Source organism: Octopus sinensis, linkage group LG6, assembly GCF_006345805.1.
Source record: "Octopus sinensis linkage group LG6, ASM634580v1, whole genome shotgun sequence".
Lineage (NCBI taxonomy): Eukaryota > Metazoa > Mollusca > Cephalopoda > Octopoda > Octopodidae > Octopus > Octopus sinensis.
Genome location: NC_043002.1, coordinates 107,509,691 through 107,526,655, shown reverse-complemented (window position 1 = coordinate 107,526,655; position 16,965 = coordinate 107,509,691). Strand labels below are relative to the sequence as shown.

Genomic DNA, 16,965 nt, shown 5'->3' with positions numbered 1-16,965 from the left:
TGTAAAATGGTGGCCTAGTGGATAAGACTGTTAGTATACTTGCTTTACATATAAAGGTTCCTAGTTCAAACTCAGCCTGGTATTATGTACAATTGTAGGAAAAAGATGAGGATTTGAGAACAAACTGATCAAAACAAGGTAGATAAATATCTTACAATCACTTTCCATCTCTATAGTTTAAAAAAAAAAATATTTCATCCTTTTTTTACAGATACTGATTTGAGTAAAGAAACTTACTAACCTCACATGTTCCAGAATTTAAACAGGATTGGTATCGACAATCGTCAACTTTAATTTCACAGTTGGTGCCATTGAAGCCCTCCGGACAATTACACGTATAGCTCCCTTGCCCTGTGTTAGTGCAGGTCCCTTGGTTCTTGCAAGGACTGTGATGGGTGCAATAGTTGAGATCTAAACAGAGAAAGCAAAAACCAAAATAAATACAATTTAAAAATCTAGAACTTGTTCAATCTACATTATTTACATTTGACGGATATTTGTCCTCATCTTGTTTGTTGTTAACACAACGTTTCGGCTGATATACCCTCCAGCTTTCATCAGGTGTCTTGGGGGAAATTTCGAACCTGGGTTCTCATTCCTAAACTATTTTTTTGATGTCATTATTATTATTATTATTATTATTCAGGTCACTGCCTGGAATCGAACACGGCCATATGGCATAGTGGTTAAGAGCACGGGCTACTAACTCCAAGATTCCGAGTTCAATTCCAGGCAGTGACCGTAATAATAATAACATCGAAAAATACCTCAGGAATGGGAACTCAGGTTCGAAATTTCCCCAAGACACCTGATGAATGCTGGAAGGTATATCAGCCGAAATATTGTGTTAACAACAAACAAGATGAGGACAAACATCCATCAAATGTAAATAATGTAAATGTCCATAATTCCTCATCTCTTATAGAAAGGTATTGTTCAATCTAGTAATTTTTTTATTTAACCAAACTACAATAAATTGAAGCGCTTTCACCCAAACCTGGGTTACCTTTTAAAATTATTTTATATTTTGTTTTAATTTCAACCCTCAAAATAAATGACTAACACAGACACCAAAATATCCATCAGAAATAAAATTTTCCGATATCAGAATGGAGAATCGGACATTAAGTTGGCTAAATTTCTTGTTCTGGAAAATATGGAAATAAATTCAAATTCTGTGAAACTATAAACCCCTGTTAATGTCTTCACAGAGCCTAGAACTGAACAAGTCTACTTGGGAGTGGCTGTGTGGTAAGTAGCTTGCTTACCAACCACATGGTTCCGGGTTCAGTCCCATTGTGTGGCACCTTCAGCAAGTGTCTTCTATAGCCTTGGGCCAACCAAAGCCTTGTAGACGGAAACTGAAAGAAGCTTGTCGTGTGTGTGTGTGTGTGAGAGAGTATGTTTGTGTCTGTCCTCCCATCATTGCTTGACAACCGATGTTGGCGTGTTTACGTCTCCATAACTTAGCAGTTCCGCAAAAAAGCAATAGAATAAGCACTGGGCTTACAAAGAAAAGTCCTGGGGTCAATTTGTTCGACAAAAGGCAGTGATCCAGCATGGCCACAGTCAAATGACAAACAAAAGCATAAGAGAATATTGTTGTTCAACCAGCTAGATATAGCAGCCAAATTTTAAATCATACTCATAAAAAGGATAAGAGTGAAACTTAATCTTAAGTACCCAGATCGAATGAAAGACAGGACCATCACAAGTGCTATTCCTTAAAGCCTACTTCATTTGCTTTGGTTTGAAGCTAAACAAAGAAAATCTTTAGTTTCTCTTAAATCAAAAAGACAAACTAAAACTTACCTTCATTGCAAAATAGCCCACCCCAACCTTCTTCGCAATTACAGTCCCAAGGTGCTTGACAAGTGCCTTTGTGGCAATTCGGGTGCACAGCACACTCATTACAGTACTTCCCAGTCCAACCTGCTCGACACCTGCAATTGAAACACAGTTGATCAAAATTAAAAAAAAGGAAAACCCTCATGTATACAAACATGAAACACAATTCTATATTTAAGAGATGAGAAATTATTTACATTTGACAGATATTTGTCCTCATCTTGTTTTTTGTTTACACAACGTTTCTGCTGATATACCCTCCAGCCGGCATCAGGTGTCTTGGGGAAATTTCAAACCTGGGTTCTCATTCCTAAGGTATTTTTCAATGTTCTTCAGAGTTTTCTAGATGTCGGAAACTACCTTAGGAATGAGAACCCAGGTTCCAAATTTCTCCAAGACACCTGATGAAGGCTGGAGGGTATATCAGCCGAAACATTGTGTTAGCAACAAACAATATGAGGACAAATATCCGTCAAATGTAAATAATGTAAAACAGAATGCATTTTACAAATTCAATGGCTACTACAAGAATCAAACTTCTTTCTATGGTCAGTCAACTACATACAAACATGTTAAATCTACCAATGGCACAGGAGCCAGTCAGGCAGGTCTGGAATCGATTACGTTTGGATGATGCCTTTAACATGCCACCGGCACAAGAGCCACTCAGGTGGACCTAGCATCGACCCCGTTCAGATGGTGCTTACTCACACATATATAAATATACATATACATGTGTGTGTGTGTGTGTGTGTATATATATACAAAGGAGCTTGCTCATGTTGATGACTCCTTTTCTGGGCATCACGTGATAGTTACAAATAGGTGAGTGTCTCTGTCACACAAGTGGTGTTTCTCGTTTCCAGTCTTCCATAAAAATGCATCCAGCCATGAGAAAAAGCACCAAAAGCTGTGAATGCTAAATTTGCATTGAGTTACTGTGGATAATTTTAATCTGTTAAACCAAAGTTCTGTGTTTTGAAATAGTGATTAAGTACTAGAAAGTTTTGTTCTAACAGAAATAATCTGATGGTATATTTATTCTCAAGTGAGACTTATGATTTGTAATTTCTTTTTTTTGTAAAATCTCCACATCTGTATAATATACACTTTTAAAATAATAACCTAAAAACATAGCAATTAAAATCCTAATAATTGCATAGTCAATCACAAATCAAGAGAGCCTCAATTGACTTGCTAGAAACAGTAGCCAAATCTTTCTCAAATCACTAAAGATGGTCACATTGAACAAAGAGTATATGGGTGATCTATGCCTAAAAAAGATAAAGTGAAGAAAATAATGGCCTTAAATTATAGGTCCAGCAAAAGTTTTTATTTCTTCCATAATAAAAAGCATCAATGATAGAGGATCGTAACAACTGATAAGATCAACCCCTGGCAAAATGAAAGGCAACATCTACCCTGGAGGGTATTTGAACTCGCAACTAATTTATCTAAATACTGCAAAATCATTTTGTCAATTGTTACAAATTATGACAACCTAATGATTTAATCAAAGAAAATATTTAAAAAATTCAGAATTTGAACAGTATTGCAGCATCATCATTGTTTAACGTCTGTTTTCCATGCTGGCATGGGTTGGACGGTTCGACTGGGAACTGGCAAGCCTGTAGGCTGCACCAGGCTCCCAGTCTGATCTGGCAGTGTTTCTACAGCTGGATGCCCTTCTTAACACTAACCACTCAGAGTGTAGTGCGTGCTTTTTACGTGTCACTGGCAACAGCCACAACTACCTCGCAGTTAATTAGATCATCATCATCATCATCGTTTAACGTCCGTTCTCCATGCTAGCATGGGTTGGACAGTTCGACCGGGGATCTGGGAAGCCAGAAGGCTGCACCAGGCTCCGGTCTTTCAGAAATTAAAATCCAGTAAACTAATTAAAATGTAATTGTTGGAAACCATTGGAAAGTGCAGTAAGTTTTTCATTTTATTGGTTCCAGTTGCTGTGGGCTGAACTTGAAATCAAAATCTAAAGATAACTAAAAACAAAGCATTCGGTATATCATGATTAATTAATGCCATTTCACCTTGGTCAGCGGAACTTAAGAATGGAAAATATTGGGGAGAAAATATTCAGCACCTTCAAATCACAGCAAAACAATGATTCAAAACAAAACTAATTTTTCAAACTTTTGAAAATATAAATTTACTTGTGGAAAAAAAAAAATAAAGAGATAAAAATCTAATCATTTAATAATGTTGCTTTCCTTACAAACCACTTCATACATGAATAGATTGCTTTATACACACACACAAAAACTATTCCTTGTGTATGGTTCATTGTATCCCTTCATGTATGTATTAAGATGTAACTTAAAGGGCTGAGGCTAGGAAAGGCCATAAAATAATGTCTAGATAGAAAGAACTGACATTAAGTTCTGGGATCAAAGATTAATGTTTCTCTCGCAATGTGTGTGTGTATGTGTGTGTGTATATATATATATATATATACATATATGGAAGTCACCAAAATGACAAGAGCTATATGCCATGATCTGACACAGGTCAATAAGAGAACCTACAAGAAATAGCAGTCACACTATCTCCAAAAAAGACAAATATGCCTAAAGACATCACCATTCTACTTGATTTAGGATGACTTGAGTTAAACAAGAGCAAATTAATTTTGTTGAAAGTCATCCTACACAAAGGAGAAAAAAAAAAGCATTTGTTGGAGATAAATATTTATAACTTACTTGCATTTATTAGGTTGGTCACAGAAACCTTGCTGTAGATGGCAACCAGCCAGACATATTGCTAAAAAAATTTAAAGAAAATTTTAACATTAAACTTATTTCTAGAAAATGATATTAAAAGAAAAACCCCAAAAGAAAACAAGTCTGGTTTAACCAACACCAAATTTTATAACCCTGACATATAGATACTGGAGCCCAAGGGATCTCAACCTTTATGTCCCTCACTTCTTGAAAAGGTTTATCTCACCCCTACAAAGCTAATGGCATTTAATATGAAACAGTTAAGTTCTGATTTTATCAAAACAGACTGTTGTTGATTGTGATTTATAGGTCTCTCAGTGGATTCAGACAATTCCTAAATTATTTTGTCTCAAAATAGAACCAAACCCAATTTCACAAATGAAATTAAGACACACAAGGTTAAATCTACAAGAATAGAATAAAAAGTCTGCTTACAATATAAATATATTTTACATATACTTTCCTTCTTTTGTTGAGTCTCCTGAAATCTCCAGCCCCACTCCCAGGAGGGCAGAGAGAACCAGCTGATGTTACAAAGAATTATTTACACCTTGATTCATATTGTCTAAGTAATCTAATCAGAAGCATTAACAAAATATCCTCAAATGGGTAGGAATGTATGTGAAGGATTGCAATGGTGGAACTAGTGACCAAAATCCTCAATATACCAATGTATAAACACACACTCAACGAGTGGAACCACCTGTTTACCGCAGTGTAAATGACAATCTCAGGCGGAATCAGCACAATTTGTGTGACAAGGGCTGCCCTTGTCTACTCTATCAGAAGGGCTCTCTACAGAGTTTCCACTGACCAAATTTCACTCATGTATCATGGATTAATGTGAGGATATGGTGGAGGTCACTTGCCCAAGGTGTAGCACATAAGACTAAATTGAAGACCTTGGAGCAAAAACAAACTGGTCCTGCTCGGGTACCAGCAGTAATTGCAAAAAAACCCAATTAAGATAGTAATGGAAGGCAGCACAATTAGTTAAGTAGGTGTTGTCACGTTAAACCAAGATTAATGATGGTATCATTGCAGAGGAAATAAAATACTGAAAGAATTTAGAATAAGAAACTGTTGCAAATAACTCCATTAATCATGATTTCCCAACTGACACAAGACAGACATTGCATAATATTCAATACAAGACACACAAATCCTATACTCTTTTTACTCTCTCTTTTACTCTTTTACTTGTTTCAGTCATTTGACTGCAGCCATGCCGGAGCACCGCCTTTAGTCGAGCAAATCGACCCCGGGACTTATTCTTTGTAAGCCCAGTACTTATTCGATCGGTCTCTTTTGCCGAACCGCTAAGTGACGGGGACGTAAACACACAGCATCGGTTGTCAAGCAATGCTAGGGGGACAAACACAGACACACACATACATATATATACATATATAGGACAGGCTTCTTTCAGTTTCCGTCTACCAAATCCACTCACAAGGCATTGGTCGGCCCGGGGCTATAGCAGAAGACACTTGCCCAAGATGCCACGCAGTGGGACTGAACCCGGAACCATGTGGTTGGTTAGCAAGCTACTTACCACACAGCCACTCCTGCGCCTATATGTTTTTGTTTTTTTTTTAAATTTCTTTTTCAGCTTTTCTTTCATTCTAATCTCATCATGAAAGAGTCCAGCTTAATCATTTAAAACACCAGAAAATTCACTTTTTTGATGCATCTCGGACAGGAAATTCTTGATTTTTGAAAAATCATGTTTTAACTGTAGGGCCAAGATTACTGATAAATTTGCTATGTTAGAAATAGCAGCCAAATCTCTCTCAAGTTACACAAATGTCTTAAAAATGGAGGAAGGTGTTTAGATAATATACTGTTAGATTACCCACCAAAATAAGGAACTGGTCACAATTAGAGAATCCAGTTTCAATGCAGATCAGAAAAATCAGAACACTGAACAATACCTTCTGGTATTTAGTTCCAGGCCTCTACATTGGTTGCACATCCCATGACAAGGTCAGCTTTGCTCTCATTCCACTGGAGTTGATGGAGACTAAAGAATGCCTTTAATTTTAGACCTGTTGGATCAGTGGTCATTTAGGGCAGTGTTTCCCAAACTTTTTCAGGCTGCTGCCCCCCTTGGTTCTAAGGTCACATTCCTAGTGCTCCCCCGCCGCCATCACAGACCATTTTCTGCAGCTAATTCAAAACAGTATTTCACTAATAAAACTCGACCTAATTAACCCTTTGTTTTTTTTACATCAATTGCCCCATTTTGGTCACCCCATTTTTCTTCAACCTCCTCCCCATGGATTTTTCCACCGCCCCAAGGGAGATGGTACTACCCACTTTGGGAACCACTGACTTAGGGTAACAATAGAAATCTAAAAATCTTAAGGTCCATAGAAATACTGATATTGTACCTCACTTGGTCCACTGTCCTCTGTGGTTATAGGACAGTGGTCAGTGAAGTATTTTTTTCGGTAACCTGAATGGAGGATTGATCAAAAGAATTTTGAGGAAAGTGTTTTTTAGTGGTTGATTTTTCAAGGTATAACAACAAAGTGGTCCTTACGTTGGTCACAGTAAACTCCTTTCCATCCTGGTAAACATCTCGCCTGGCCCTCTTTGGTACAATTGTAATGTCCAAATTTATCGTCCCGCGCCCGGCATACCTTGTTACACTGCAACCCATAATAGTACTTATTGCAAATAAAACGGTAAGCGAAGTTGAGTTCAAAAGGTTGTTCAACGTAGCTGAACGGTCGCCAATTGGAACTAACATCAAGGGATTCTGAAATAGGTACACTACTAATCAGCTGCTGGAGGGGTCTTCCTAGAAAAGAAATAAAAAAAATATTTAAGGAAAAAAAAAACATACAAAGAACATGTGTAACACAGAACAAAGGTGGTGGGGAGGGAGAGAAAGAGAAAGAGAGAGAGAGAGAGAATCTGCAGACAAAAAAAAAAGTGAAAATGTTCATTTTTTCAAAAATTCAAATGTCCAAGTTTTAACCTTTTTGATTCCAACTGATTGCCTTCGGTTCTGTGATCTAAAAACCTTTCATGAAAATTTCATGTTAATTTCTGTTCAAAACATCAACTTAATTATCTTCTATCTTTTACTTGTCAGTCATTAGACTGTAGCCATGCTGGAGCAATGCTTTGAAAAACTTTTAGTCGAATGAATCAAACCTAATGCTTTTTTTTTTTTTAAAGCCTTGTACTTATTTCATAGGTCTCTTTTGCCAAACCGCTAAGTTACAGGAATGTTAACACACCAACATCGGTTGTCAAGTGGTAGTGGGGGACAGACACATATTCTCTTATTTGCTTCAGTCATTTAACGGCAGCCATGCTGGAGCACCACCTTTAGTCGAACAAATCGACCCCAGAATATTTTCTTTATAAGCCTAGTACTTCATTGCTCTTTTGCCGAACCGCTAAGTTACGGGAATGCAAACACACCAACATCGGTTGTCAAGCAATGGAGTGGGGACAGACACACAAACACATACATAAATAAATATATATGACTGGCTTCTTTCAGTTTCCATCTATCAAATCCACTCACAAGGCTTTGGTCAGCCTAAGGCGATAGAAGACACTTGTCCAAGGTGTCACACAGTCGGAGTGAACCCAGAACCATGTGGTTGGTAAGCAAGCTACTTACCAGACTGCCACTGGGGACTAGCAAGTCAGGAGGCCTCACCAGGCTCCAATCTGATCTGGCAATGTTTCTACAGCTGGATGCCCTTAACACCAACCACTTGGAGAGTGTAATGGGTACTTTTTACGTGCCACCGACATGGGGAGCCAGTCAGGCAGCACTGGCAACGACCCACGCATGAATGGTGCTTATTGCGTGCCACCAACACAAGAGCCAGTCAGGCGGCACTGGCATCAGCCACAACTACAATTTCCATTTGATTGTGATTTGATTTTTGATTGATTTTACTTGACTCAAGCATGGTACATCGCCCGACAATTCAAAGGTACTTTTTTAAGGGGCTGGTTATGCGACACTGGGATAGGCTACAGCCAACGATCCCACTTTACTTGCCGTATCTTCTCAATCACAGCATATCAAATATGTTTTTACACATTTAATATCTTAATTCAGAAACTGAAATTAAGATATCAAACAAGTCAGTGACACTGTTTCTGCTTTGGAAATAGTTATAACACATTGTGTATATTAAAAGACAGTTTAACTCTTTGGTGCCTTTGGCATTGTCTACTGCTGTAAGCATTTGAACCAAATGTCCAGTTTATGGGAAAACCGTGTGTTATGGTTTCTTTGCTACCATTCCTGGAAGTGCTGCAAAAATATGATCATTGGTGGGGTTTTTTTTCGGTGAAAGCCAGAGATTAAGTTAATTGATTATAGAATAATTAGTGAAATTAATTGAAAATAGGATTTTTAGTGAACAACCATTGAGACAAGTAGAACTTTATAATATTTTAAGGATAATATACAAGAGGGTTTATTAGAGCTTAATCCTTGTAGTGACCCCATTTAGGATTCCTGTATGGAGTCATTACAAGAAATAACAGTCAAATGTCCTTTAAGTCACTTCTTACCAGCTTAGAAAAGAGTTATATAGAAGAATGTGGCAAAAAAAAAAAAATGTTTATAACAGGAACCTTTCTAACCCTAAGTCCAGAAGAAATACCACCCTATCATCTAAATAGAAATACACTGAATGATGTAGTCCCAGATACATTAGGTCTGTGAGGAAGTATATAACCACAACTGAACTTATGTCTGCTGGTTTGAGAAACACTGCCAAGTTAAACATCACCGTCTAGGGTCATTAAAGGACCTAAAACAGTAAAGCACTAGGAACCCTTACACAAACACAGCATACAAAGATCAGTATTGGACCCTAGATCTGTTGTGTCTCTGGGGAGGGCCTTATTTTAAGATAGCACCACCATCGTCAATAATACTCAAAATGTACAGAGATAATCTTTCAATATTGTTTATTAAAATCAAAAACTAACAACTCTTTACGTTAAGGGAGAGGAGACCCTTTCTTGTTTCTAGAGGACAGTTACATCTTCATTCAAATCTAAAATGAATCCCTGGGAGACAAAAGAAAAGGGAAAAAAAATCAAAACAGAAATTTAATAAAATTGTATAGCTTTTATCTTCATTTAGCCCTTTCGGCATGGCGGGTACATATTTGTACCAGTCAAAAATTTTACAGCCTATGTGATGCAGTATAGTACCACTCCAGTTTTTCTGGTAAGTACGTAGTGCCAGACATATGATCGGAGTGTATGACACTATGACAACTCAAAAGGCTCGCATGCGTACAACCCCCACCATTACTGACTTGAGAAAAAATTCCCGGCCGAAAGAGTTAAATAAGTATTTGTAAATTTTAGGATTTATTAATTTTCTCACTTCAGATGCATCTAACAGCTTCTAGTGTACCTTAAGTTCACCACTGGTACTTAAATGTACTAACACCCGTTCCACAATCGCCCGACTTGCTAGAAATAACAGCCAAATCTCATTCAAGTCATATCTTACTGCCTTAAAAAAATCCATTAGATAAAAGAGGTCCTAGTTACACCGTGGTGGTTAATAGGTTTGCTGAGTCAGGACTGACCTAGAACAAAACAATATCTAAAATAAAAAGAAAATAAACGGCAGGTGTAATAGAAGTCCAGGGATTACTGCAGCTTAAAAAAAAAAAAGGAAGAGCGAACAGGCAGAGGGAGGGGAAGCGTTGATCGCTTTGTTTGCAAAAAACACAGCAGATGTATATATTAAGAGCCCAAGAGAACTCCGTACAGGAGTAAGAGATGCTGTTTAGCTTCAGTTCAGTCTCGGCATAATGCAACAGGTAGTCTTGGACATAAAACGGTCTTGAGGCCACAGGGTTGTGTCGATTAAAGGTGGTTTAGCTGTTATTTCTAGTACAGGTCATCCTCGTTTTAGGCGCAAGCACATGGAGTGGTTTTAAGACTAAAGCACGGTTTCTTTAAAAGGAGTCAAGTGTACCCAATTCCTGTCGCTACCCTACCCTTTATCGTAAGCGTTATCTAACGAGTTATCAAAACTTATAATAAAGAGAGAGAAAGGAAGAAGGAGAAACAAAATACAAAGGCACCCCCACCCCCCAGCCCCGCCACACCGGGCTATCTGTTGGACAAGCTCCATTGTGTTTTAATATCGGTCTGTTGTTGAGGGCCGTGTGATACCCAACCTGTTTCTCTCGTTGCACCGTCGCCACCACCACCAGCACCACCGCCGCCGCACAAGCCACGGGGGTAGCAGGAGGAGGTAGAGTTCGCAGGCTGACTACTGCTACTCCAGCAGAAAGCCACACAAACCAACCACCTGTCGCTTCTCTCGACTCACACAAATTTTGTTTTTATGTTATATACTATTTCTGTTTTAGAAGTTTTTATTTTTTTGTTTAAGTGCTTTTTTTGTTGCTTTTTCATTTTATTTTATTGTTTTACCTATCTGCTCGACCTAGAACTATCTGAAAATCATTAAACAAAAACAAAAGTTTAATAGAATAAAGAATATTTGTAGACACTAAATGTAATCAGGTATATCATTTTTAATAAAAAAAATAATGCTTAACACTATATAATATACACACACATTTGCATACAGCTATTATATACATCACACATAACAATGGTTTCAAATTTTGGCACAAGGCCAGCAATATCGCGAGTGGGTGTAAATCGGTTACATCGACCCCTCCCAGTGCTCATTTGGTACTTATTTTATCGACCCCGAAAATATGAAAAGCAAAGTCAATCCCGACGAATGTAAGTTGGTGAGCAATCAGAAGCGTTGGCACACTAGGCAAAGTGCTTAGCAGTAGTATTTCGTCAATCTTTACGTTCTGAGTTCAAAATCCGCCGAGGGTGGATTTCGTTTTTCATCTTTGCGGGATTAATAAAAATAACCAGTTGAGCACTTGGGTCGATCGATGTAACCGACTACCCTCGTCTTCCAAAATTTCAAGCCTTCTGCCCATTGCAGAAAGGGGGCCCAAAACTATCTGATGTCGTGTGTACCCATAAATTTTTACTAAAATTATACAAACAAGAAAAATTGTGTATTTAATCTTATTAAATATAGAATACAGAGGGGAGGGGGTGTCTGCTCTTAAGCACCCGCTCGTCTGGTTATGGTTTGGTTTTATCAGTCACCGACACAAAAAAAAACCCGTAGAAACCACGAATGTAAGATTTTAGAATAACTAAAGATATCGACAGGGTGTATATAATATGTTAAGCATGCTGTAAAAGAGATGGCAAAGATAGAAGACTTTCAGGGAATTGAAATACAAGTCGTGTAAAAATGGTGGCAGGAAACGAATGAAACCCTAATGAGGAATTTTGAAAGAAGTATCTATAAAATTAGTTTTTAAACAACGAATCGCTGGGGGTGGGGTCCACTTGTAAAAAAAAAAATGATTGAGAATCACTGCTCTAAACAATATCGTTTTCAACAACTAGTGTGTATGTAATCTTGTACACACTGACTGTCATCACTTTCAACAAGCACAGTGAAGTCTAACTGATGAGGTCACAATAAGACTGGAACATCCTGCGCTATTTCCCACACTGAATTACAATAATGTTTGTTAAATAGTTTAACCTCTGCCAATACAATATTCTAGTTAGGTTCCCTGCACTGAATGTAAAAACATTGCAATGAAACACGATCTCATAGATGAGGGCATGGCTGGGTGCAACCACATGATTATATGTTCTATCCAATTGAGCAGCATCCTGGGGCAAGTGTCTTACAATATGGCCCCAGACTAATCAATGCCTTATGAGTGAATTTGGTACACAGAAACTGTGTAGAAGCCTATCACATGTCACCCACCTGACAAATTGTGTTGGTCTGTTTACATGTCACTTAGCATTTAAGCATAAGGGATCAAAATGCTGCCCCAGCTTGGCCAGTGCAATGTCCAAGCGCCATTTACTAGATGGTTGTGATGGCGGTCATTCTATTCCCAAAGGACACAGAAGGCAAGTATCACAAAAACTTGAGATCTGCTTCAAGTGATCATAACTGATATCTGTGGAATAAGTTTCACCCCAGGTCATTCCCCCGTCAAGAAGAACTATGATTGAAACTCGTTCCAGCCATGACCATTCCTTCCGTTTAAGAGGTATGTGTGGCTATAAAAACAGAGCAATGTTATCCAACATGTGATTTGACTGCTATTTCTAGCAAGTCAGGGCTTCCCTAGTCCAGACCCGGGATGGTTTCCAATCTGGTTGTTTCTTTGGAATTCCTGTCCAACATTTAAATAGGAAACTATACTAAAGAGGTCAGTGTCTATTATTGTTGCTAGAAGGGATGGTCACAATCGGAGCAAGTTTGATCATGTGTGTATCACAGACAACTATAACAGATTCACAAACAAACAGTTCAATGAGCTCAGCTGTAATAATTAATCACAGATTCAATCAGTAGAAAATCTGATGATCTTTATGAAAAGTACAACACAACCCTGAACAGCTTTTTGACTTTAGACATCAATCGGGAACATTGATGAGGAATTGGAAAACGTTTGTGGAGGACAGGTTTGACTTGGAACATATCAAGTTTAACCCTCTAGCATTTATTTAACCCTTTAGTGTTCACATTATTCTGCCAAAACTAATGCTTTTTCATCCACATTGTTTTGAACTAATCAGGCATTATCTTGTAGCTATGAGATTTTGATGAGGTAGCTGTTAATTTTTAAGATGATATTGTAGGGTTGGTGTGAGAGAACAGATATGGCCAGTCTGAACATAAAACAGGCAGAATCCTTTTGGCCGGATATGGCCGGTTTAAATGCTAAAGGGTTAAACAGCCCATAATCGATCCCAAGTGTTTCAAGTTCAGACCAGCTATATCTGGTCTCTCACACGTACTCAACAACGACATCCTAAGATCACAATCACACGATCAAAATCTTGAAGCTACGAGATAATGAATGACAGCACACGAAGGATGGGGAAACGAACCGCAAAAGCGATATCGAATCCCAGAAATATTCCAGTATTTCCAGACTTAACCAAACCTGTAGCTGTCTACAACTGGTTAATGAATGGCAGGGGACAAATCGAAAAAGGATTAAAGACGAGACGAAGAGTCAACCCTCCAAAAATTTAATGTTAAGGGAATAAAATAGGAAAAAACCTTTTCATTAATTCCTATGAGAACGGGGGAGTCTCGTAAAAAGAGAATTTGAAAGCTGAAATGATAACTTATTGAATAATTACAGAATAAATATTTTAGCAGCAATGATTGATCGAGGAAATCGATTTGCATTGAAGCACATTGATTATGAAAGTGTAGGTAGAGAGAGAGGCAGAATTAATTATCTCGAGACTGATTGCCATGGAAACCGAGACAATAATTGATAAGCAATTAAAACATTTATCACATAAGACTTTAGAACAGCGGAGAGCTATGGCAACCTGATTGAAATATGGCCTTGGTAGAGCAAGGTGACATTTAAGACAAAACTGAAGGCAATGAAAGGTTTTCCTTGTTCATATAAACCAGTCAACAAGGGAATTTCCACGTAGTAGCTTGATCTGGTAGAAATAGCAGCCTAACCACATCTTATTGGAACCATTAAAATAATGTAGCACTGCAAAACCCCCAAAGACAGGACGACCACAGTTGGGATGTTTAACCATAATCATTCATGTGCGACCAGCAAATAATAGGAATCAATGATAGAAAAAAACAAAACACGATCACTCGGCTCGCTAGAAATAGCAGTCAAGTTCCTACAATGACCGAAAAAAAAGATTAGATAAAATAGTCCCAGATTCACAAAGAGAGGCTGGTCAAACAGAGCATCTGATCAATGTTATACGTGGGTACACACACACACACACATTAAACATGTTTAGAGACATTTCAAACTTTAGTGTTGAAGAAAGCGAGTAGAATTAAGACTACTCAAGGGTTGTCTTATGATAGTGGACTGACACAAGTGACCCAGGAAGGAAGGAAAAATAGCCTAGGCACAGTCTGACCAGCGAAATAAATAGCGCATTATAGAACAGTATTTGTAAGGTGCCAACTATGGAATCTCAGCAGGTTGTTTAGGCGTCCACATTAAAAACAACATTAAAACTCCCCACAACACCCTTACCCCACAGACGAGACGGTCAGGGGTGGCTCGTCCCTGATCATAAGTCTACTCAATCAGAGTTGATCTCTTAAAACTGGTGTTACAGTTGAAAAGGAATCTGCGATTAAACGGAGAGAAGACGATTTACAAACGAGATAAAGTTTAAAAAAATTAAAATCTAAATTAAAATTGGTGACTGGATCATAGAAAAAAAAGTAAATGGCGCCCTTCTACACGCGTGTCGTCGTCCTAAACGGTAGAAGAGGCGCAACTAGTCATCATTTGGTGGCGGGCAAAAGTAATGGGGAGAGGTAGAAAGGTAAAGAAAATAATGCAACGAACCAAGAAAATAATAATAGGGAGGGAGGGAGGAACAAGTAACAGTCCAGTTAGCACAACTGCTGCTGCCTTGACGCACTTTATATCATAAAATGTACAAACTGGGTGTGTGTAGAAGTTTAGATATAGGTTTAGCTTTTGTACCAGGTCAGCCCTGATCAAGCAGATTCTATGCGTGAGAGCATTCCGACCATGACCACAATGTTTTTTCTTTTCGTTTTGGCAGACAGTATTATCTTAGATTTACATTAAACCCCAACTGAGTTTTCCTTCTCATTTAAGGTGACTTATTTCTATCTTTGAGAGCAACCAGGAGATAATCCTTGGTAAATATAAACGACATGTATTTATTGAAAGAAAGTGTATAAACCAGTAACTTCTAATCGAGCAAACCTATGATCAAAGGCGCTCTAGCCGTGGCCATCCTTGTTTACGCCTGGAGGAATACATTATACAAATATGCCCTTCTTTTTGATGACATGATTTAAGGGAGATTGGGTTATTTGAAGCAGGTTGACCAGGGAAACACGAAGCAACCAGATGAACTCCTTGAATCCATCAGTTAAGAACAACAACACAATCACATACATACGCACACGTGTGTGTGTGTAAACTTATTGGCGTGGTGCCTTCCAAAAATGTGTAGGTTCAGTTTAAGGGGATGACAGTTTAAGGAGTGAGAAGAATAGGTGAAAGAAGAGGGAGTCTGTGAGCTATCACTCAAGGGAACAAGTAAACCGTTGCAGAATTAACAATGCCCAGCACAACCAGAATGCACAAAGCTGGTCATTAAATTACTTCCATCTTCCTCTGGCCAAGCATTAAACTCAAACTCGTATGCTATGAAAGAAAACTTCTTGTAGAGCTTTTCACGAGAGTCACAGGTTGTTATACACACACACTATATATATATACATACACACACGGCTCACAGATTCAAAGCAGTCGCTCAACCCAAAATAAACAACAGCCAAAATCTCCGTCAAACCTAAGCCTAACTTCCGTTTTTAAACGGAGAGCACCCTTGGGTTGTTTGGAGTTGAACACGTCTATATAAATCAGAGTTAATCTGGGGACAAAACAATAACATTTTCCTAGGTTGTTACACTTTAATTTTGATAGAGTGGAGACCTACTGCATTTAGAAAAGTCGGCAAAACAAGATAGGTGAAAACAAGATCTGTTCTTGCAGGTCCACAGTTCGGGTTAGCGGGTGACGATACTCCAACAAACGCACAACCACAGGCTTCATATGGAGTCGAAAAGTTACGAACCCTTATCCTCAGATTAATAGTAATGGTTTCTGAATTAGATACAAGACAATTTTGAATGAAAGTGCAGGTCAATTCAATATTTCATCGATATTTTGTTTTATCAACTCTAAAGGAATAAAAAGCAAAATTGATCCCGGCGGGATTTGAACTTAAAACGTAAAAAGCCGGAAGAAATAGTACAGTGCATTTTCCCCGATGCTCTACTGGCTTTTTACCTGAGACGAGACATTTTTGGTGGAGGAGAGGGAATGGAAGGACAGTGGATTAATATCTAACCGAATGGTTAGATGCTTGAATTCTGCGGTCAAAGACTAATCTCTTAAGTGACCGTTCGACTTTGCTGATTAGCAACCGTCACTGTCCCTCCAAGAACCTGGTCCGACATCAAACGAGCGGACTTCGTTCGAGCCATCCTGGGACCAAGTACACGTCAAACCCGACAAGTTTCTCACCCAGGAATAACAAGGGGGTGGGGGGGCTGATACAATTTCCGTGAACCAAATTCCATCAAAACGACTGATTAATCCGAGTGTTGTAATAGAAATTATGCAACATGTCCACACACAGATCGAATCCAGCCACACAACCATTGAGAAATAGCAACCAAATCTTCCTCAAATCACGCCATACAGTTTAAAAAGGATGGAGAGAGAGAGAG

General features: G+C 38.4%; 1 protein-coding gene across 3 annotated transcripts in view; it reads right to left on the bottom strand.

The window, feature by feature from the left end:
* The window catches only part of LOC115213499 (delta-like protein D), a 159,550-nt gene that overhangs the window by 13,147 nt on the left and 129,438 nt on the right, over positions 1–16,965 (bottom strand). For all 3 annotated transcript variants that reach the window (XM_029782506.2, XM_036504198.1, XM_036504199.1), the window contains 4 exons: positions 7,135–7,395; positions 4,569–4,629; positions 1,813–1,943; positions 242–411 (listed from right to left, as the gene is read on the bottom strand). In XM_029782506.2, coding sequence (XP_029638366.1) covers positions 242–411; positions 1,813–1,943; positions 4,569–4,629; positions 7,135–7,395 — 623 coding nt within the window. The remainder of the gene's footprint in view (positions 1–241; positions 412–1,812; positions 1,944–4,568; positions 4,630–7,134; positions 7,396–16,965) is intronic.